Raw genomic sequence first — 24,866 nt, 5'->3', positions numbered from 1 at the left:
GCTATTTAGTAAACAGTTAAATCCAAAGTCTAGATATGAAGTAACACAAGACAACGTGCTTTTATTCCCTAAATTTCCTTGGCTTTTTATATAAGTACATTCATCAGATATCAACCGAATCATACATGGCTATCTCACTGTCTTGTCCTTCCTATGAAATCAAAAAGATTTTTTAAGAGACTCTTTAAATAAGCGAGATTATTGTATGTACAAAGATGGAAAGATTTGGCAATACGTACAATGGAAGAATGGTTGGTGAAGATGATGGAACTCGCTGAGATGGCCAAATGGACTTCTTTGAGGAGAGAAAAGACAATATCTACGTTTATTGCTCACTGGAAACCCCTTATGGACTTTTTGAGTAAAACAGAAAAAAATGAACTTGTGATTTATGGTTTTGATGATTAGACAGGATAGATTATAGAAAGAAGGGAGTCATGTTGTAACTTTAGAGAAAGAGGTAAATTTATAATTGTACTTATAACTGCTATAATGAAGATCAGAAGCCACTTCTTTGTATCTTTTTCTTTTTTCTTTTCTTTCTTTTCTCTTTCTCTTTTTCTTTTTTTCCTTTCTTGCACTTTTAGCTTTCTCTTTGATTTCTTTCTTTTTCTTTTTTCTTTCTTACTTTATATTAGTTTGTCTTGGTTTTTATCTTCTTTTAAAACTTTTAAGAAAATTCTTTTTTAAAAAGGCCGTTCTTGATTTCTCTGCAGAGAGCTTCATTTGGGCAATACACAAATAAAAAAAATTGATTTGGTTGAAAAGGATCTAAAAGAAAATTTGTAATCTCTAGCAACTTACGCTGATTTGTCTGTTTGGAGTACTAGGAAAGAGGATCCATTCAGCCCTAATGTCAAAACTGAATTTATTCGTTTTATTTTTTAAAATGTGAGCAAATCAATTCTGCTTTATAGCTATCTCCTGAGGAGTGCTTTTCTCTATGCCAGTGTTTCTCAACCTTGGCAACGTGAAGATGTGTGGACTTCAACTCCCAGAATTCCTTAGCAAGCATGCAAGCTAGGGAATTCTGGGAGTTGAAGTCCACACATCTTCAAGCTACCAAGGTTGAGAAACACTGCTCTGTGCAATTACTCGTGAATACTCTTGTATATAGAACTGCATAGCTGACAATCAAGCAAAGGAGAAATGCACTCAGCAGGGCTTTTTACAATCATGGCTGCTCCTTCAGCCCACATTTTATCACGCTACGTCATACTACTGTCTATCTCGGGAAGTTTGGAGCAGATAAATTTCCCCAACTGTATTACTGCATGTACTACAAATTGTAGTTCAACAGGTTGTAACTTTCTTTGAGCTCACACGTGAAAGATTTAAATCTTTCCATTCTCCCCCTGGCTGAAAAGAAGAATAGACCATGCCTTAAATAATAAGCGGTAGAAAAGGCCCAGGCTCCAAGCACTGTGTCTTCGGTACTTAAGCAAGATTTTAAAAGAACTGCCAGAGGGACAAGCTTAGTGGTGCCATGTCTGAATGGATAAACATTCCCCAACTTGGCTGCCTACTGGCAAACCACTGTCAATTACAGAGTTTGCTGGAAGACTCCGCCACACAGGCCCTACTGGCTTCCAGACAGGGCTATTCTATTCTCCTCACCTCCGGTTTACATTGTCATAATATGTCTTTGTTTTGTTTTCTTTTGTGTGATATATGAGTCTAGCCATTGTGGTTTGTAACCATAGTTTATGACTTATCATTATGTGTAAATCAGGTAACTATGGTTTGTTCAACAAACAACGGCTTAGCATGATGCACAAATGCATTCAGACCCAGTGTTGTTTTATGGGCATTGAACATGATCAGTTTTCATTACACAGTTTTGGGGGAGTGTAGTATTAAATATTTTATTTCTGGGCAACGCAGTGGTCGTTTTTTTAAAAAATGACAATAAAGCAGAGTTAGTAAAACCTACAATGTAATCAAACAAACCCAGCATCAAAATTAAAACAATGCAATGCTTTACCTTAGGTCCTAAAGTAATCCCAAACCTTTCTGATGAAGATGATGCTCTTGTAGCGTCCCCAGCCTTAAGATTCTCCCAAACCTGTTACCTGTTCTCTGCACTGCAGTGACATCCGTAACAAGTTGTGATGACATCAGAATCATAACCCATATATCCCGACATCATGTAAATGATGTGATTATGTAATGACATCATTACTTATGATGCAAGTATGTAAGTCATTCGTGTGCTGACATCATGATACATGTCATCATCTCCCCCCCTTTCCCCTCTCCTCCCAAGGCAATTGTGCTTGACTACCTAATTATGGGTACATGTAGGATAGCAGGAATTAATAATCTTTTTTACCTTAAAGGCCTGGTAAATTAATGGGTTGGGCTCTGTACAGATGATATTCACATACACTTACTGTAATGGAATGTGGGAAAGACCTTGGGAGACTGAGAAAAGAGATCAACCAAGGGAAGAGTCAGATAAAAGGCAGCTGAACCTGCAGCTGGATAGTGGGCAGGGCAAGAGGCTCAGAAGGGACCCTCCCTGGTTTCTCAGGCTGCAAAGGAGATGGCAGGAGAACTGTACTTTGAAACTTGCAAGGTTCTGTTCATGTAGCTTTACAATAAAGTGGAATTAGCTCATCTGGTCATGTTTCCTATCTGGTCTCCTTGCCCCAAACGACGATTGCTAGGAATGGCAGATGAACCTTTTTCTCCCCATCATTCTTCACCCATTTCCCCCAAAGGCTGGACTTTAGCCTCTTCTCCCCCTAAATCTCAGCTGCCTCCAAAATGGAGTTTAAAGCCTCCTCCTCTCTAAAAGCTCCCCGCCAAAACAATCCTGATAAAGCCAAAATTGCTTTTTCCTTCTGGTCAAAGTGATGGGAAATGTAAATGCCAGACAAAGCTAACTTGAGAAGGATCCCTGAAAGGTGAAGGCACTCTACATGGGGCTACCCTTGAAGAGTGTCCAGAAGCTACAGCTGGTCCACAATGCAGCCGTGTGGGCTATTCTTGGAGCCCCAAGAAGGGCCAATGTAACGCCGTTGCTCTGCGAGCTGCATTGGGTACCAGTTTGCTTCCGGGTGGGATCAGGTTACCTAAGGGACCGCATCTCCCCCATGACTTCAACCCGTCCCACCCAATCACACAGAGAGGGCATGCTTCGGATCCCCTCAGTAAAAGAACTCCAATTAGCAGGGCCCAGATGGCAGGCCTTCTCTGCGGTAGCCCCCGCTCTTTGGAACATTCTGCCCTGGGAGATGCAATTGGCCCCCTCATTCCTGGCCTTCCAAAGGGCTTTGAAGACCTGGTTCTGTCACTTGGCCTGGGGTGGGGAGGGAATACTTCAAGCATGGGGATGGCTAGCCCCATAGAGGCCTGCTGTCTTCAGCCCCAGATTCTTCATCTTCTTGGACTCTCCTTTTCTTCTTTCTTAGTAATGTTTTTAAATTTTGATGTTTGATGTATTTATATGTATTTATGGTTTTAATGTTTTGTGTGAGTTGCCCAGAGTCCCCCATTGGGGGGAGATGGGCGGGGGAGAAATTAAATAAATAAATAAATAAATAAATAAATAACTATTTTCCTTGCTAAGCAGTTGACTTCCCCTCTTATGGAACTGCAGACCCAGCTTGCACTGCCTTGGGGCAGGAAAGCCATCTCAGACAGAAGCATTCCATGCCAGTAACTTGTATTGAATGGGTAACACTGCAGGAGAACATCTAATTTCCCCATTGGCTGACAGGTTGAGGCACTGTCTCTAGATAGCTTAAAAAACAAGTGACTCTGGGGGAGGGAATATGAGAGTTTTATATAATTACAAGCAACATGAGAGATTGGGAGAAAGATAATTTCTTTCTGCCTATTACATAACACTTGAATTCAGGGTCATCTAATTACAGTGACTGGCAGTAGATTCAGGAGTGACAATGAGAAAGTTTTTTCAGGCACCATAAAAATAGCTTATGGAAATTCATTGCCGCAAGGCGGTTGATGCTGCACAGAAAATTAAAGTAGTTCAACCTCTGGAATCTCCCATTTAAAGGATCAGATAGCAGATTCCTTGCAAACAGGCTGGTGAGACTCTCTCCATCAAAGCAGGACCAGATCACAACTACTACATTTAACTACGTAAACCACCTGGAGTTGCTTTGAGCTAGGCAGTGTAAAACTAGTTTCCAGTATTCTTATAACATTTAATATCAACCAGATGACCCATCAAAATTACTGTAACCAGCTATTTGGAAATCTCATTGGTTAGGTAAAATCAATTTTATGTACAAATGAGACTAACTGCAGTTACCCACCACTGTATCCTGGCAAACCTAGGCAGTTGTAAGCCTCATTGATTTTAATACGAAAGAATGTATATAATCAGCTTGCTGGCTCTTACTACAATGGAAGTTCTCCTTCAGGAAAAGGGAGACGTTGGGCCTTTCTCTCCTGCCCATCCTTTAGTGAGACACTGTCCAAAAGTTGCATTTCTTCATCCCACATCAAGTCTCATGGAAGGTGGACAAGTACTAGACCCTATCTCTCCCCCTAGTCAGTTGGGGGAGCCAGCTGTGTATTGTCATGATTTCTGTCTTGTGAGGACATGACTGGCATGCCTGTGGCTGCTTGTGTTCCCTCTCCCACTCTTCACACCTACCACTGCTGATGTTCCTCCTTTTGGCTACCATCTTGAGGGGGGGAGGGGGAATCAGGCACCCACTCCCCTTGTTGTTGGCAAAAGCTGTCTCTGCATAGGAAATTCCTGGCCTGGCCTGCAGCCTCTGGAGAGACTGCTCGGCTGAACATAGTCTTCCATCTTCTCTGCTTCTTCCTCTCTGCCTCATAGCTCTCTGGGGCAGTTTGCCAGAGTGTGCAACAATCAGCATTCCTTGAATGCCCAAGATTTAACCTTGCAAACCCCCAGGAGTTGTTCTGAGCAACTGCTTCCTAAAACATAGTGGCTGCTACTTCTTATTTGCAGCTGTGCCTCGCAGTCTTCTTGAGTTCCCCACTCTTCCATTGCATGATCCGCCTTTTCCTTTTTCTCCTCCACATTCTCTCTCATAAGCTGTAAAGGCTGGAACTGAGGTCTTGCTGCTGCTCTCTTCGAAAACAGAGCCAAAGACTGAAAAGGGGGCTCTGCTTACAGTCACTCACACCCTGGTCACCTCCCAAATGGACTACTGTAATGCACTCTACATGGGACTGCCCTTGAAGAGTATTCAGAAACTTCAACTGGTACGAAATGTGGTGGCACAGGCAGTTATGAGTGCCCCTAGAGTGGCATACATTACACCTTTGCTCTGCAAACTGCATTGGTTGCCAGTTTGCTTCCAAGTCCAAGCCAGCTATCACAAATTGGGGAGGAGAGAGACAAAGAAATCTAGGATTTAAACCTTGGGGATTGACACATATGCAAACACATATATCAATAGAAGCGAATATGTGTAGCTGAGGGTTGAACTGTGGAGTCCTTGGGGTTCTCTGAGCTCGGTTGTTTTCTTGCAAACATTTCGTTACTCAGCTAGATAACTTCTTCAGTGCACTGAAGATGTTACCTAGCCAGGTAATGAAACGTTTGCAAGAAAACAACCGAGCTCAGAGAACCCCAAGGACTCCACAAACACATATATGGCTGCCTTCCTGTAATCTGTCAAAATTAATCTTTTGCATAACCGTGACTTCTAGTTTGCAGTAAAGCTTTTATCAAACTGTGCTGAGTGAAAGTTCTGCTGTTAGGTAGTTCCTGAGCACATAAGGAGCCAAATGGCTAACGGAAGCTGTGCTGGACCGAAGTCTGATAAATGCAGGGGTTTTGTTCTGTCTATCTTACTGCCAATTGCTATACCTAAGCGAAAGAAAAATGAAATTCTTCAAGATTGATACATTAAATAAAATAGCATGGAACGAAACAGGGCAAAGAGAACACCAAATAACGTTTATGAACAGAAAACTAAGAAGGAAAATAACCCTGGAAGCAAGGGAATAATAATATCTTCTCTAAAATAAAAATACTGGCCTGTGGGAGGGGAGAGAGCGCGCGCACACTCTTGTGATTTAAGGGATGGCAGTCCAATCCAAACTGCAACTCTATTCTCAGATCTTCCCTGCACTGTGAACTAGAATGACTACAAAATAAAATCCTTCTGTATTAGCAAGCTGAAGTAAATGACAGCAAAAGCCTTTTGCACCTTCAACTCTTCTTCTAAACTGAATTTTTAAAAGGGCATAACAAAGTACCTTGACTTGTAAGCAATTTCCTCAAATGCTTTTGAGGAATAACAGGTAATATACATGAATTTTGCTAATGCTTTGCAACATGAAATGGTGACAGAGAACATCACCCCCTATTGTGAAATTTCTCATTCCTCGTGTATCACCTGGGGAAATCTCTCTCTCATATACCTTGAGAACGCTGGCTCCTAAATGAATTTCCAGAACATTATGCTCATGTTCTCAAAATCCTGGAATTTAATTCTTAACAAAAATGCTTAGGACTGCAGAACCTGTGTAGTAGAACTAAAACAGTCTCACATACATCCCTTCACAGTTGCTAAAATCCTAATTAAGTTCAAGTGGTTGCCCAAATATTGGTGGATGTGCAGAGGAAGAAAAACCTGGATTGTTCTGACATGCCAGACCTCTGGTCTGTCTTTTTAAAAATTACTTTTCCTTTTCAGAATTACTTCTGATTCTCAGATTATTGTATCCCTTGTTATAAACAATAAGCTTTTACTTAGTGATCGTGTGCTTTCAGAATTTCCCAGTTAAGTCTTTCTATCACAATGAGCAAACTGCTGAAGCAGATCAGATCAGATCAGTTCCTCATTAATGGGCCCAACACAGTTTTTATCACAGCATGTGGCAACATCCACTGCAGGAGTCAAAGCAAGAACTGGTACTTCTCAGGTCAGAGATGACAGTGAAGTAAGGATTCAACAGCTGCTCAGCTTCAAGCCCCCCAAATGCCAAGCAAAGAATCCATTAATTCATAGAATGCGTGGGAAGAAAAAGCAATAGGTTTAAACTGCCTTTGGAGATAAGAGGAAGACTGCACTCTTGTGCAAGCAATGGGCAATCAATTGTTTCATATGGCTTCCTTCTTTCTGGCAATAAAGCTTCTTATCTAGCTGAGCTGGGTTGATGAGGCTTCTGTCAAGTTCTTATCTAGAAGCTGAGTAAAGCCATGTCAAGTCAAGCTGCCAGGCCTGGTTGGGGAAGTCTCACACCTAATGTTGTAAAAAGCTAAGCTAGGTCATTCCTAGTTTCTTTGTTTTGATTTGGGGGCTGCCCAACTCTGGAAGAACTAGTTAGGACTGGAAAGAAGTGACCAGGAAATCTCAGATATGTAGGCTAGACTGGGAAAACAAAAGTAGGCTACGTGTGAAGTCCTAGAAGAAGCCAACAGCAAAACACTCTCATACTGCTTTCAAGAAAATATCAGGTGCGTCCATATAGTCGCCAGAGGTTAAGCTGGACTTGGGAGGGTCTTCACCTTTTTATCTGGGCACTTTCTCTCTTGGGTGGGATCCATGACTTGTGCTGCTATGATCAGTGAAGTAATGGAGACCTTTATATGGTTGCAGCCTCAACTCCACACTGCAACTTTCACGTAACTTTGAGACAATACTCAGTCACTTTCCAAGTGGACAAATTTTGCTCAGTTGTTCAAAACAGAGAATTTAAAAGAGAAAAGCTTTTTACAAACTTTTCCCCAATCTGGCACTAAGAAACACATTAGAGAGAAAATCTGGGTGTGAACTGAATTTTAAATCTTAATGGCTTCATTGGGAAAATATTCTTGGCTGTCTAACTAAAAAAAACCCCAACAACTTTCATGTCAGGATATTGTTTAGATAACCTGCAATGCCTCAAACAGGAACATGAGCTCTGAAAAATATTTTGAATGTAAACAACTCCCACCCAACTTCAGGGCACCCATGCTGACTGGTCTGCTTTTCAAGTAACTGAAAGATGATACAGAGATATTTATACAAGGCTAGGAGAATATTAGATATCGAAAAACAGGCAGCTGTTCACATACTTTCAGGTTTCATGGGAAAGAAGCTGCAATACCTGGATGTGTGTGTGTGTTTAAAAAGAATAACCAGGATATTGGAAATGAGGCAGAGAAAGCAGGCAATTCTGGTAGATTGATGGAGGGCTGTATGAATGTTCACATGCATATGTGATAAATCCAGTTCTCCTCTCCCCTAGGCCGTTTTTCTAAATAAAAGAGATGAACAAATGTGACATTTTTTAAAATGAATGTGACCCTGGAGGCTGGTGTTCTGCTTTGTAATATGCTAACTTCTCCCCTCTCCATACATGCCTACACAGAAAAATTGTATAATAATATATTTAAGCCTAGAAGAGATAAAGAGACAATCTCAAATTCCCTAGATTCAATATTGGTTCCTAACTTAGAGAGTTGATCTTACACAGCTGCCAGTGCTAGATCATTGGGCTTATACACTTTCCTTGTCCTTAAGAAAGCACTGGGGGAAGGATCCGTCTTTCCTTACAGGGCTGGATTTGTGTGTACAAGTTGAGGGTTATTAATTATTATTTCTATTCTCATCAAAGTTCACAAATGAACCCTCCTTTCTATATACTTCAGCAGTAGACATGTTGTGAACTAGGGCAGTAGAGAGCTTGGAATTCAGTTTCTAAAAGATTGATTGGAGTGCGTGGGAATCTGAAACTAGTACCCTTCTGCGCTATCTTAGCACCTCTTCTTGGGACTGGGATAACCAAACTCAAAATTGCATGCAAAGCCAGAAAAAGGCATGGCTGTTTTAAGCTGTGGCAGGCAGGTGCTATACTTGCACATCTGTATGCTCCAAATCACCTTTTGGAGATTGAAACCAAAGTGCAACATGGTCTTAGGTGACAGTGTATCTGCTGCTGAAGTATACAGAAAGGAGGGCTCCATCTCAAAGAGTTGCAGGTTCAAGTACAAAGGTTTGTTACACATCCTAACAAATCACTGCTCAATGCCCATCCATCATCTTATCCACAGATCAAATCCAGTAGAGACACAAGGAATTAGTCTGTAACTGTAAGATGCAGAACATGGGACTCACAAAAATCTCAAAATACATTCTGTGTAGAACAGCATCAACCATTTCCAAGTCAGTAGCCACATCTATCTATCTATCTATCTATCTATCTATCTATCTATCTATCTATCTATCTATCTATCTATCCATCCATCCATCCATCCATCCATCCATCCATCCATCCATCCATCCATCCATCCATCCACTTTTTTCTTCTACCCTTTGCTCAGAGAGCTAACAGCAGCATTCACAAGACTGGTCCTAATTTAATTCCCAAAGCAATCATCCTGTGAGGTAGCTTGGGTTGAGAGAAAAGAGCTGCTCCAAAGTCATTTAGTGAACTCCATGACAAAGTGGGGTCTTCCTACAGTCATTTAACTTACCCCTGCCCCAAAGGAAGACAAGAACAAGCCAGGAAAGTGTGAAAAGAGCATAAACCAATCCAGCCATTTCATCTTTTTAATTCCTTTTCATAAATGTCAGAAGCCCTATTCAAAATTAACAGTGATATGTTTAATCAATGTATGAATGAGGATTGGGCTGCACCAATTGAACCAAAACCAAAATTTTATGAATTAAAATGGTTCAATAAGCAATCTGAACAATCTTAAATGGAAGACAGGAGAAAAAATAAAAGAGAAATATTCAGAGAATGATACCAAATGTCCTGAAAGGGCATAACAGCAGAATTGGACAATAGATTGGAGACAGAGACATGAAGTTATGCATTACACAACTCTCTTTGCTATTATAATTCATTAAAAAAAGGGAAAATAAGAAAAACCAATCATAGATTTTTCATGTAGTATGCAGTTTAATCCTTAAACTGAAATCTAAAATTCAATTTCTGCCAATTTCACTGCTGGGATGTGGGTGGAATGATGACTCTCAAAGCCACTAAAATGGAGATGAATAGAAATCTTTACAAAATAATGTTTGTTATTCAAAAAATGCCAAAAATATACTGAAAGCATCACTACATACTTAACGATGTTTAATCTTAGAATGATTAGGCAATTTAAAGGTAAAGTAGAAAGAAAATCTTTAAAAGGATACTATCTTTGGCAAGAAGGTATGAGATGAAAATACTAATTAAGCACGTACTCAGTAACATTGAAAAGTTCCAACCTCCAAAGTTGCTGGAACATTTTATTGACAGATTCCCCTTGGAGCAAAAAAAAAAGAGAGAGAGAGAGAGAGAGAAAGAGGAGGGGGAGGGGGAGGAGAAATTATTTTCATTTGTCAGTGGTTACACGTTCTTGATAGAAGATCCAAGACACCATTGTTTGGAAAACAAGACAGAATAGTTAGCACTATTCTATCTTTTGGAGAGCAGTCACATTTAGTTCTCTCAATGCTCTTATTTTTTCAACTAGAATATGCATCAGAAGAACCTTCAGACTTCAAAGAAGATCACAAGAACTCCCCCATTTTACAAATTAGACCTTGTACTTTCTTCATCTGAGATTTAAATTCCAGTACTGAATCTGAAGCACAATTCTTATACTAGAAAATTCAGAATCAAGTTACCAAATGCCAAAGATGAAGAGTTTCAAACTCTCAGCAGCATGCTAAAAATTAAGGAAAATACACAGAAAGGAGTCAGATCCTATCTCAAATGGTAGCCATTGCTTGTTTTCAGCTTGCTTAAGATTATCATCTTGAGATAGCTCCAGCTGCAAGTATGCATTGCCCTATATCTGGACGATACTCTTCTCTTTAAATAAGCCATAGATGAGTGGAGTTATTGCTTATCAGTAGGAAGAGCTGACAACCACAAGGAGTACCTCTGCATTAACCTTCTCTTCCGGTTAGCAGTGATATATAAATTGCCCCTTCCTAGAAGAAACTGTTCTTGTCCTTTTAAACTAAATGCTCTCCTATAACACCACCAGCCAAAAGTTAAGGGAATATGAATTGGCAAAAATTTTTGAAGCATGCTGCCAACTTGTCAAGATAGCTACACTTCTGTCACTGAATAAAACTGTTACACCACACTAAACATGAGAAACATCCTAAGTCTTATTGTACATCCTGAAACAGAACTGCAGGCTTTCATTAGTAGATCCAACAACCAAACCTTAATGAGCACTGGACAAGAAAATATGAAAAAGAGTCAGTCCCACCATCTTTAGGATTAATCTCTAGGATTTCATTAACTTGGCATTTTTCTTGGTTGTAGACAAAGGGTTCCTAGCTCTATCAATTCCTCCTTAGCAGACTCTGCATGTATGTGTCTTTGTGCACTCACATGTAGATGCACACATGTAGAAAGAAAAAGGATGGAAGAAATAATGAGAAAACATTGGCGATTACAGTTGGGAAACAATGATGTCTAGATTCCCAGTAAACACCATTGATATGGTAATGCAACTGCTTCTAAAGGGTTTAGCTGCATGCATCCTACATGGGACCCACAATCCAAACTGCTCCTGTTCAGGACCACCATCCTCTGTTCCATCCTTGTCCCGTCTCAATTTTTTTTTCATTCTCTGGCTTTAAAAGGTCAGTGAGCATTCCATGCCTGCAAACATGTCCATTTCTCACTGGGATATTTTGAAGTTTACCACAAGCCCATTAATCTCTTCCGTACATGGATGATAGTATTCTAGTTTTGTGTGGATCAGAAGTTGGAGCACTGGTTTTCTTATTAGTAAATACAATAATACGGGTCATACTTTCTCTTCTCATACCATCATATGTTTATAAAAAGAGCTAAAAATGTTTATAAAGTAAATAAATATGCTCAGCTATCTCAGTTACTTCCATTAATCAACTAAAACATCTACTAATTAAGTTGCTTAAATCAATGGCCCTATAGTGCTTATAGTTAACAAGATGATAAAATAATTTTGAAGCACTGCTGAACAATGAACTTCTTTGATCAAGACAGCTGTTTTCAAACTCGTGCTTTTAGAAGCTTATAATATGTTCTTTAGTTAGTAAATCAGAAATGTCAGGCAAGTTTCCATGAAAAATATGAGTAGTATTCACAAATACATCTCTCCTGTATGATCTAGTTAGAGGAGGGAAACCTAGCCAGTTCCCATGATGAACTGAATATGCCCTCAAAAAAACAAATAGCCCAGGAGCCTACAACAGAGATGAGTTTATGTGTGGGTGCCTTCAAGTCAGTGTTGACTCCTGGTGACTCCTGAACTGGTCCCTGTAGTTTTCTTGGCAAGATTTTTTAAGTGGTTTGCCATTGCCTCCTTCCTAGGACTGAGAGACAGTGACTAGCCCAATGTCACCTAGCTGGCTTTGGGCCTAAGGCAGAACTAGAATTCTCAGTCTCCTGGTTTCTAGACTCTTGCCTTAACCACTACAGCAAACTGGCTCTCATGACAGAGATGAACTGATGTGGAAACGATTCCCTTGAAAATAAATAAACAAATAAATGGAAACACACTGTATTAATGGGGTAATTTTTTATATGCTTGTTGTTCATTCTTAACATCTTCCGTAGATGTACCCATAACAAAATGTCTCACTTTATTAAGTAAAACTCTATATCTCTTTAAAGCTCTTCTCAGCAAAACCATGGATCAATTTGATAACCTCAAGTTTGCCATTTACTCTTCCATTTGTTTTTATAAGAAACAGGGTGACTCTATCAAATCATTTCCTATACAAACTAAGCCAATAAAAACAAGCCAAGGCAACATCTCTGGCTTTATACTCAACTCCTTTCAGAGAAGGATAGTGCTGTTTATAGAAAATTATTGTCCACCCGCAAATGCTCACCTAGATCAGGTTTTTACAATCTGAAAAGTTAGCCAAGCCATTTGAGAATGACTGTCTATGCAGCACCTATTTCAGTAAAGTCCCAGAGAACATGTTCATCTCAAACTCAATCTACAGATTATTTTAACCCTTGGTGAGCCATGATTGTTAAAAAAAAAAAAAAGAAGCAGCAGCAATATATAAACAGCTTTATACGAAATCACCACATACAGCTTGTTCAAAAGAATCTATTACAGCAACCTCCCACAATCTGAATTCCTCTGAATATGTTGACCTACCAGGCTGCAGATGATGGGAATCATAGAACAAAATACCTCAAAGGACTCCAGTTGGGGACAGTTTTACTACTACCTGTTTATTTACATCTTGAAACATTTCAGAAGTGGCAGCTTGTGGGAATGCAATGTAATAAAATCCATGATTTCAAAACTCAAGCTTGAGCATCTCTCCGTAAAAGAATTAAAGGTATGAATATTACCTAGGCATATACAGGATGCGCTCTGCCACAACAAATCCCACCCTGAAGAAGAGGTTGCTAGCAGGTATGAAGGGGAAAATCAGGAACAACAGGCCAACTAGAACTTCTCTGTGTTCCAGTTTCTGCAACAAAATAATAATTAAAGATACACACGTGAAAAATAATGCCCAAATAAGGCAAGATCAGAGATCCAGTTCCAAGATTACAATAGTTGCACTTGTTCATATACCTTATGCAAAAATCTGGACAACCATTAGATGGGAACAAAGATTGTCTGAATCTCTTTGCTTCATCTAGGGGTGGCTCAGTTTTTGCAGCATAGACATGGTAGCTCTAATATGCCTGATCTATATGGATCTTTTACTTCTTGTAATTACTTGTTAAAAGATAACAATTTGAATCTAGTTTTATTTGGTTTGCTTTTATATAGTGCTGTATGTAGTTTCTAAGACAGGAATTCTGAGATTTGAAGCACAATACAACTAGAAAACTTGACTGCATGTTATTTTCTGTTTATAAGCATTACTGCACTTGGTGAAGGACAACGTTAATTTTGGATGGAACTAGATATCTATTTTCCCACTCTCTTTAAAATTTAGACACTTTGATCTGTGCCATGGCATCATCAAATTGCATTTTTTAATATATGACCCTGTCTTATTTTGAATCAAGATATCAAACTCAGCATAGCCATTCTCAGCCCTATGCAGAGTAATAGATTGATCCTGGGAACATCTCCATATCGAGAATACAGACTTCCCTCTAAGTCACAGTTTCTCAACCTTAGCAACTTGAAAGACTTCAGCTCCCAGAATTCTCCAACTAGCCATGCTGGCTGGGGAATTCTGGGAGTTGAAGTCCACACATCTTCAAGTTACCAAGGTTGAGAAACACTGCTCTAAACAAATGGCCTCTTCCTGCTATAACTCATCAGATGCTACTGAAAGGAACTGAGATATTCAGCATGTCCAAATCTTAGAGAAAAGCAGGAAGAATCAGAGTGGGAAGAGAGATTGCAGTATCATTTACAAGAAGTGTTTGAATGATGCTCTTCCATGTGTGTCTCTCAAAGTCTTTCCTATGAAACCAAAGTCTAACTTTTCTTATCAACAAGATTGGATAAATACATAAAGTCCAAATGGTGCACAAATCACAATTGTGGGGATAATTACCACAGTTGGAAGAATAAACTGAGGTTATGATTTTGGTTTACATGTATTGGATTTTACACTTCTCTGATGTTACACTTACATAATTTCTGAGATACTATCTACAAACAATAATAACAGTTTTATCCTAAAAGTTACCATTCTATTCTTAAAATATAAGACGTTGGAAAAAATGAAATTGAATTGTCCTACCGAGAACTAACTAGAATGTTTGGTTGCTGTTTTAAAGATCACTGATCATTGCTAAATTTGCATAGCTGCCACCCGCCTTAACAGCAATCCAAAAATTCATACTTTTTAGCCACAGTACTTAACAATCCCTTCCTTGGGATTGTCAAAGCCTGCCGTAATTGGTTATTAGTTCAGTAATTTCTTACAAACAATCCTCTTCTTGTAACATTTAGGTCTTCTCTTGAGAACTCCATTCTACTACCTAGCAACAAGTTTCTATATTTGATGACCAATAAAATTAAGATGTGACAAGACATCACTAAGCAATTTGAAACATGAAACTGCATGGTGTTATTTTTATGACCATTTTTCAGTCTATAGAGCATTTTATAGCCCTCAAACTCCCACGATAAATTGCTCCACTCTTCTTCACTGGCATACAGTACTAACCCTCATAGATCTATTAAATACATACATAAACAAGCTTAACTGCAACACAGATCTCCAGTGTAAATAACAGATATTAGACTAAGAAGTTGAAACATATCCTGGAAGAAGGCAATAATAAGCAACTTCTCCATTATTGCCAAAGAAAACTGTCCATGTAGTCACCAACAGTCACAGCAGGTGGCTCCAGCTAGCCATCCAGGCTGATATTGAAAAGGCAATAATAAGCAACTTCTCCATTATTGCCAAAGAAAACTGTCCATGTAGTCACCAACAGTCACAGCAGGTGGCTCCAGCTAGCCATCCAGGCTGATATTGAAAAACTAAGAGTCAGACCTAGTTAGTACTTTGATAGGAGGCCACTAGGGTTAAATTTTAGACTGGGAGATTAAAAAAAACCCTGGAGAAAGGCAGTGGAAAAATTCCCCTCTATTCTGACACCAAGAAAACTATATAAATATGTTCACACTTATCTTCAGGTTCATGTTGGTATTTAGGTTCATACTGGATCACTATCTGTTGAGGATTACTGCACCAAGCAGTCACTTTCAACCCTAACTTTTAATGTGATTTGATTATTAGGAACTGAGTTCAACTCAAAGGAATTTTTATGTTTTATAGAACTCTACTGAGTTTCCCTATCTATCCTACATCTGTTTTCCTTCCTTCCTTCCTTCCTTCCTTCCTTCCTTCCTTCCTTCCTTCCTTCCTTCCTTCCTTCCTTCCTTCCTTCCTCCCTCCCTCCCTCCCTCCCTATTTTTCCTTTTATTGTAATGTTATAAATCTTCATACATTGTAATATTTCATTGCAGATTTCAATGCAATAATATTTATGTAATATTAAAAATGAACATCCAATTATTTAGAAACCTTAAAGTACTGAAAATAAGAATAAACAAGTAAAAAAATTTATCAATATTAATAGCATTTTAGGATTTCAATACTGCAAGCATAATACTATTTAACTTTTCACCCAAAATTGAGTATCTATATACTACTAAAACTCTTGTATCTGTTTGTCTGTTTGTCACCTTCAACTGGGTGAAACGGTGCATCATAGGGCAACAATTTTTGAACCAAGTTACCTCAAATGGGCTAACTTACAGAATATGTCCAAAATCCAGGACCCATGACTCCTGTGGGACTGAAATTTGGCAAACTTGTGGCCGCTTCAGCACCGCTGTGCTGTTACAGTCAGCCGCGGTCACGCAATCATCATTTCCAAAGTTCCCTGCCAGCTTCCCACAAGCAAAGTCAGTGGAGAAGCCGGCAGGAAGTACCAATCCAAGGCCAGCAGGCAGATAAGTGGCTGCTGCCAGGTAGGGGAGGGAGCATGGGGGTGCGTGAGAGGCATGGCGTGGGTCAGGAGGGTGCGCAAGGGTGCCTGGGGGTGCCTGAGAGGTGCAGTGAGGATCAGGAAGGGTGTGCGAGGGTGTGGATCAGGGAGGGTGTGCAGGGATGTGCAAGTGGCCAGTGTGGCATGAGCACAGAGGGACTGGGGGAGCAATGTGGGGGATACTTACCTGAGCAACTTGTGACCTTCCCTGCCAGCTTCCCCATTGACTTTCTCCCTGCCAGCTTCCCACAAGCAAAGTCAGTGGGGAAGCCGGCAGGAAACTGGAAGTTGCTCCCACTCCCACTGCATTTTTGCCTGCCCATGGTCATTCTGTTGATCTGTTTAGGTAAGGAAATATCTCTGAAATGATGACCCAACGGGTCGTGGGTTGTCTAGTAACAGAGAAATAGAACTGCTGCATTTCATATCAAAGCAGTAGTTATGTGACAATAGTTTCAGTCTGGCGCTAATGACTTTATATCAAGATTTCCGCTATATTAAACCCTACCTCTCTTTTCCACTAGTTAAATGACCATGTACTGTCTGAGGAATTGTGAATGAATGTAGATCTGGCCCTGGAAAGGGAGAAGAGAGCAATGAAAAGTTAAGGGAGGAGGAATAGCAATTCAGTCCTGAGTATGCGGAAAGTGTGAGAAAAAAATAATAATCCTGCCTTGATTTTGTTTGGTATAAGATAGGGCAGAGAGAAACTCTGACAGGCCTTCAAGAATGCCCCACAATAATAAAGAGTGTTCCTGGAATCCGTGCTGTTTCTTCATCTGGCCCACCTTAACAGGCTGACTAGAATGAAGCTTGAAATGACAGTTTAGCCGAAGCACTAAGCGCTCTCAGTAAGCTGCAATTTAACCATGATGATGTGGTGTATGGGCAGAGAACGTTCCCCCAGACAGTTTTGCATAGACTCAACAGCATCTTATTTACATTGAAACTTCAGTCACATCCATAGTGTTAGCTGCAGTTTCCTGGTTATGGAACTCTAGTATGCTAACGATGCAGATAGAAATCAAACAGCCCAAATTAAACCCTGCATAGGTAACTTATTCATGTAGTCCCCACATGACATTCCCATCTTTTCTAACCCTACTTCCAACCCAAAGGAAACTCACCAGCCAAAGCAAACCCAGTGTTTGTAGTGTGCATGATCCCAGCTCTAGCACTCAATTAAAAATATTCTGAAGAACAAGATGTATGTCTTGGGTACATTTTATCTATTGTCCACCGTGGCTGACAACGGTGCTATATAAGAGACAGTGGCCTTACTACTTACAGGGCAGATCCTTCTATCTGTTCAGGGTCAAAGCAACAGTAAATTGTGAACAGTTAGGAATATGTTCTACTATGATATTTCATCAGCTTCTCATCAAGATACACATTGTGTTAATTCATCACAGCCTAATCCTCATTCCTGGATTTTGGACTCTCTTCTTTTTGTTCTTAGCGGCACTACAAAGAATTGCTTTGATTTTAGAAACTTTAATCCTTACAGATTTTAATTATACTTGACAATCTCGCTGAACAAAATGTGGATGATGACATAATAGCCTTATTAAGATAAAACACTGAAGAGACAGTCTTTTTTCTAACTATTTTACTTTTATAGCTTTTTTATTTGAAACTATATTAGAGGGTAAAGCAAAACGATGGAGTAGAAGTTATATACGCACATGAATATGAAATAATTCTGATTAAAGGCAGAAAGCATAATAGAGGGGAAAACTGTTCTAATCCAATCTTGTGGGTTTGTTACTCAATGTATACAACAGTGAAGACTTGCATCTTCTCCAGTATACATATGTGACACAACTAACCGTGGCAAAAGTTTATCTAAGCATTTCCTGCGCTCCTTTAAGGTAATTAACAGATCAGACACATCGTTTAAACAGGAATAAAAGAACAGAGCTATCCTTTTAGCCAGCCAGAGATTTTTGATTTACTATATTGCTTTCTCTTCCTGAAGTAAATATTAATGCAACAGATTCAGAAATAGCATTGCAGAACACCAGAACAAGAGTAACCTTAGCAGAAGTATCAGGAAATCAAACAGGCCTCACAAAATGTAAGGAAGGGACTTTGAATAAGTCAAGAATTCAAAATGGATCTTTTAGGAAAACAATTTCATATGAAAAATGAAAGAATTTTTCAGACGAAATGAAAAAAAATGCATTTCACTTCTGGACAGTAAAATATAGAAGCTATACAAATACAGCCAGCTCATAAGGTAGCAACTTTGATGCATCCAGATAAGAGCAGTTTGACTGAAGTGGACGCCCAGACCTTGGTCCCCTCCATTCAGTCTTGCAACTGCACAACCCACAAACTTATCTCTGGAGCCCAAGCCCCAATTCATTGCCCACTACATCTGAGGCAGAGTTGGCCTGAGTAAAAGAATTAATCAGTGAGAATCTACAGAAGACATCTTCCACCTTTTTTCTTCTCCCAATATATCCACTTTTTTCCCCAGTAAGGACAACTCCCTGCATATAGTCCATGATTCCCAGCTCCTTAATTCTCCCTCTCCCTCTGATTTCAGAGTTCTTAGAACAGTTGCATGAGGTGGAACTCTTCACCGATTAAAAGTAACGAGGGCTTACAATCTAATTGTACGAAGGAGGGGCATGAAAAGGAATAGACTTTTGCCTGTCATGTAATGGTATGTGGGATTGATGTTGGGAGACAGGAGGAAGAACTGCAGCCTAGATAACAGTCTGATAAATGAAATTTGAGTCCAAAGGAGGAGGAGTGGCGAAAGCATCTCAGAAGGGACCCTCCCTATTTTTCAGGAGAGTAAAAGTCAGGGAGGGGAGAGGTACTTTATTAACATATCTGCAGCATTCCAGAATGGGAAAAACTGAAATAATGATTGGGTTCAAATTAACATCTTTCTGCTCCTCACCAGATTCTAACCTTTACCCTATACAACATAGGTTACCACTCAGTCATATGTATGGACTTTCTGACTACTTCATCTAAACGTAGGCTGCAATCTGATACACATTTCCTTGGGAGTAAATATAATTAAATCCACTGGAGCTTGCTTCTGAAGAGACAGATATAGATTTGCACTAAAATCTGTCAGCTTACTGGTTAAGAAGCAGGTGATGGGATCAATTAAAAATTATTAAGCAGAATATTCTAATTATTTTAGATAGTAGGGTTAACCTTTTATCTAATTAAAAAGTGTTTGAAAACCAAAGTAGGGGATTAAAAAACCAGTCATTCTTGTTCCTCTTTGCTTCCTATGAGATAAAAAGAAATTATGTATGCTCAAGAACCATGACCCATATACAAGAAATAACAGAACTTCTGAGAATAAGCTTAATTAGGATGCCTATACCGGCTATGGGGAAATGAAACTTATGTTTCCCTCATTATGAGAAAAGATACATGAAAAAGATCAAGGGAACTACTGAAGAAGAGCACCATAATTTCCTGAAACAAGCAAAGAAATAATAATGGAAAGCTGTTCTTTCCTTCTAGGCTTCCTCTCCTCCAGTAAAACGATCCATGGCTGTTTCAAGAACAACACAAGGAAAACAAAATGAGAGAGGGAAAGAGAACAGCTAACCTATATAAATGCAGAAATGTTTAGCAATGAAATCAAGCCACCAACTTTCATAGCTTAAATGCCTTTTATTCAACACTGCGCACCATTCCAACAATGCAGTTATCCAAATTACCAATGAACAAGAAATTAGTATCATCTTAAAGCCTACTGACAGGAAAGGAATCAATCCAGTAGACATATTCTATAATCATAACTATAGCCCGTGTAGCAGATCTTCTCATTTTGGGCACAAAAACAGTGATTTCTTTATTACACTTAGACCTGCCATTTGCCTGAGAACCCAAAGATGTCTGAGCCTTCCCCATATCTACCCCCATAACAGCTATGAGAAACAGGCTGAACTGAGAGTGACTGTCGAAAGTCATCCAGTTGAGTTCCTTGATCTCACCATATTACACTAGCCCTCATATGTGTTCTACATACCACGTCTCTGACAACTGAACAAAACAGCTCATTTTCTTCATTTTTATTTATTTTATATAGAGAGTGACATATAAGATTTCATACAGTGCAATGTACCATAACAGGATCTGTTTGGTTTTGGCTTATTGTATGGTCTAAATTCAGCCACCCTGGTTTGTGAAATGTCGCTTATGATTTATAAGCCACACTCATGACATAACAGGCTGTGTGAATCCAGCCAATTATCCAGCCTGGAGAATAGGCATTACATTCACAGAAGAAAGACTGAAGGAATTAGGAATATCTAGATATAAGAAGAGGACTGTGGAAGCACATGTTCCTTACCTGAAGGGAAGCCCCTAAGAAGAAGATCAAGACCTGATCACCATAATGTAAGAATGGATTTAAGCTTCAGAAAGTCAAATTCCAGTTGAATGCTCAAATGTCTTGACCATAAGAGAAACTCCACAGTAGAACAAATTATCCAGAAAGGTGCTGGGGTTCCATTCATTGGATGTCTTCAAGCAGAAGCTAGACAGCCCAAGATCCTTTAATTTGGATGATGGCACTGACTACTTCTTTGATACTATGATTCTAATGTGAAAACCCAATCACAGTTTGGGTTCACACATGCCAGAGATTGACAATAATTATTTTTAAAATTATGTTAGGTCTTCTTTAGGTTTTATGCTATTTTTTTTAGTGCTTCTCACTTCAAAATGGCAAGAAACCTGCCCATTTTCATGAACCACAGTCAGAGTTGAGTCTGGGGACCTCTAAAAAGAAGCTTGGAGGTTAGAGCAGGCCTGCAGTTGCCCATTTCTGAGCTAAGCCATGGTTTGCTTTAGATGTGGCTTACTGAGTAAGTTGCCATTCACAAAAACTTGTTAATCTAAAACCAGTTGAATCACATTATGGTTTAGAATGCTGTGTGAATACAGCCTTTTGATGGCTTGGTGGCAATCATACAGAAAAAAAGTGTCCATGTTCCAAAACAGTTCAGACAACTAAACAGAACACACAGCGTCTCTCTCCTCTCTCTCTCAAATAGAAGCTGCTTCTCGAGAGCTAATCATAAGGATGCAAGTTGCATGAGCAGGAAGAAAAGATTTATCCCTTTCCCTCTCATTGCAAAAAGACTCCAAGCTTAAGTTAATACTTTTGTTGTGAGAAAAAGCCTGACTAGCACCAGTGGAATGAAAAATACAGGCAAGATGCCCTGAATCAGTCTCCTCTGATTCAAGAGAAATTCATACAACCACACTGACAAGCTAAGAGCATGAGTAGAGTGGCTCCATGCAGAGTTATGCATCTAGTTCAGCTATTATCCAGCTGTGATCATCCACACTGAATACTCTCTGGAATAACTCTCTGTACATTTTCAATTTGTCAGTTTAATTGTGTGAATTGTTCCGTTCATCATTCCCGAGTCATATTCCTGTTTTTCCTTTACTCACTTTGGTACACAGCAAAAGCACTTCAGGCAAGTGAAAAGTCAGCAGCTACACCACAACTACCCAGGTGATTTTTCTGTAATGGGCATCACACAGGCAGGCTATTCCTCATGGTGCTTCAGCCCATCTAATGCTCAGTGAAACATAAAACATCAACTCTGAAATCTTAGTGGTTTGTAGGATCCTTAAGGAGGAGAAAGGATCTGGGTGCTCTTGAGTGTCTGGCAGGCTAGAGGTGGTGGTGGTCGAGGGCCTTCTATAGAGCAAGTTTGGTCCAGCAACCGGATTCCCAGACTCCTAATGCATGCATCTTATTGGATGTTCAGCACGAATGTAAGACGCCAACTTCATACCATGCATCTACTCTCAGTTCACTAAACATGATATGCCCCAAGCATTATGGGATTTATGCCAGATGGATCTTTGTCCTAGTGTTGCAGAGCTGAAATATGTGTGAAAACAACCTTTCATGTGTACAACTTAAGAAAGGTTTAATTTGTGGGGAAACTCTTAAAAATGGTTCTATGTAGCACTGAACTAAATGAAATTGTAAGGATAGTTTGCATGATTAATTTCACATGACTAGAGTAGGGCTATAGCGGAACAGTGCATAACCATGAGATCTACAGTATATAAGGTATGAAACTGCTCTGTCTAAACAGGGATGCAACTTTTCTTCTGTGTTGCACTAAGTGATAATGGGATTGCTTTGGTTTTGGTATGGCGTGCTGTGTGAATCCAGCCACTGTGGTTTGCAAAACATCATTTATGACTTCATGCATTGTGAGAACCAGTTGACTGTGACTTATATATAAAATATAGATTTAACCATAACTGCAGTCACGGACTGGTCAGTCAAATCATATCTTTTTTTTCTCCAACCTGGAAAAATGGCAAAATATCATTCAGAAAGCTTATTGTGCTTAATTAGAGCTTCCATTATGTTTGAACAATGGTTGAGCAAAACTCAAAGATATAGTTCAAATAAAGCACTACATTATCCCTCTAACTACACCGCCCACTCTCTAGGCCTTGTAGAGATGCAGACACAGTAACAGGTTAAGTTGGATCAAATTCTGATTTTTAATGGGGAAGGGGGTTTGCATCTGTAAATCTGCCACAGGATGAACAATACTAATTCAGTGAAATGAAATAACAGATTTTTTTTTTAAAAAAAAAAATTTATTTGCCTCGTTTTTTTTAAAAAAAGCACAAACATTATTATTCCTTATTTGATTTATATGGGCACCTCTCAGACAAGAGCTCATGCAGCGTAGCAGGTTTTGAAGCAAGATATAAAATGCTTTAGAAACACATGCACACACACATGTATAGGACAGCAACAGCCACCTGAGCACTTTGCTTTATGAGCAAAAAACATTTCTAAGAACAAGCAACTCCTTTGTTTTTAGAGTAGAGTCTCATAATATTTCTAACTGCTAGTTGTATTACTTCATGTAATCCAAATCTCTAGAGCATTATGAAGCACTCATGATTAAATTTACACACAGGTCGTCTTCCAAATTTCATTGCCAACACCAGGTTCTGAGTGTGTTTGCAAAAAGGAAACTAACTTAGGCTAAATTGTCAGATATTTTCTAAATTACATGCATTTCTAACAATGGAAAATGTGATGAGCTGTTGTTCTGAGTCTTTGGTGATTTCTAAGCAAGTAAGTTTAAAGGGAGCATAAACAAGGTCATAAGACAATGGATTATAACCGAAGCGGTTAAAGATCTTCTAAGCAAAAAATATGGGAAAAGTTAGAAATAGATGGAGCTAAGGAAGTGCAAGTCTTCTGCCATGGTAAGTTAAGAAGCTTTGGGTACATCCTAACACACACTCTCACGTCTTTTCTTACCCCACTCATTCCACCTACAGACCTCTTTATCCTGCTATCAGACCTAGTTACAGAGAGATCCTAAGCAAGAACAAGTTGATCTTCTGTCAGTTTTCCATTACATTTGGATTGCAGTGGGCTAAGTAACCAAGAGGGTGGCTAGGCACAACAGTAAGTAAAAAGTGGTCCTGCCAAGCAAAATTCTAAAATATTCCCCCAATACGCGACAGTGAGAAGCCCTGAAAAAATTGAAACTGATTTTGCAGAAATGTTGCATCCTCAAGGTCATATTTTGCAGAAATGTTGCATCCACAAGATCTGAATCAAGTAAATATCTTCTACCAAAGCAATTCTGTCAAAGATCACCCATTTATTTCAATTAAAAAAGGTACTATTTAGTTCCTTTGAGTATGTGAGTGGATTGATGTTAACTGTCTGGATTGCCGTTTCGTTTATTTCTCTGACTGTATTTCTATCTATTTTGTGGTATTTACATTATTTTTATATCCTGGGCCGCCCAAAGTCAGCGGGGAGTTGGGTTCCACTGAAGTTGAATTAAAATGGATAAATAAATAAGCACTATCACTTCCACCCTAACAAACCTCCATGACCCCAAATGGCATCATCCAAACTTCAGCTGCCAAATTTTGGGGCAAGCTGGGGGAGGAATTAAAGTAAAACTGAATTTGTTTGCCTTTCAATTCCTATTCCTACCCTTAATTCCAGAAAAAGAGCTGGTTGGGGGTTCCTTACCCATAATTTATCATGATTTCTTGAATAATCCACTATTACTTGGGGCAACCCAATAAGCCATAAATCTATTGTCGAAGGCTTTCACGGCCGGCATACGATGGCTGGTGTGGGTCTTCCGGGCTGTGTGGCCGTGGTCTTGAAGTCTTGTTTCCTAACGTTTCGCCAGCACCTGTGACCGGCATCTTCAGAGTGCAGGAGCACAGACAGGAGCAGTTCTCTCTGTGCCCAGGGTGAAGTGACCCTTCTGTGGGTATTTATAGAGATCTGGGGGGGGGGGGGGTTGGGTTACTGAGTGGCTGCTTGTTTTGGAGTCAGCATCTGTGTGTATTTTCCTGGGGATTAGGCAGGGTTTTTTCTTCTACTGAATTGTTAACGAGGGGCTGCTGGGGGTGATTAGCAAGTTCATTGTGTGAACTGTTCACATGTCCTGGTGGTTGAGCTGAGTTCATTG

General features: G+C 39.5%; 1 protein-coding gene across 4 annotated transcripts in view; it reads right to left on the bottom strand.

Moving 5' to 3' along the window:
* Window positions 1–24,866, bottom strand: part of TMTC1 (transmembrane O-mannosyltransferase targeting cadherins 1) — a 139,267-nt gene that overhangs the window by 57,227 nt on the left and 57,174 nt on the right. For all 4 annotated transcript variants that reach the window (XM_015887540.3, XM_025164681.2, XM_088141210.1 and 1 more), the window contains one exon: window positions 13,258–13,379. In XM_015887540.3, the coding sequence (XP_015743026.1) occupies window positions 13,258–13,379 (122 nt within the window). The remainder of the gene's footprint in view (window positions 1–13,257; window positions 13,380–24,866) is intronic.

The sequence above is a fragment of the Python bivittatus genome, unplaced genomic scaffold (assembly GCF_059951505.1).
Source record: "Python bivittatus isolate LINGU-HERP-01145 unplaced genomic scaffold, Pbiv_v1 ctg000330_np1212, whole genome shotgun sequence".
NCBI classification, from domain to species: domain Eukaryota; kingdom Metazoa; phylum Chordata; class Lepidosauria; order Squamata; family Pythonidae; genus Python; species Python bivittatus.
The sequence above is the reverse complement of the archived record's forward strand: the minus strand, read 5'-3'. Positions and strand labels throughout refer to the sequence as shown.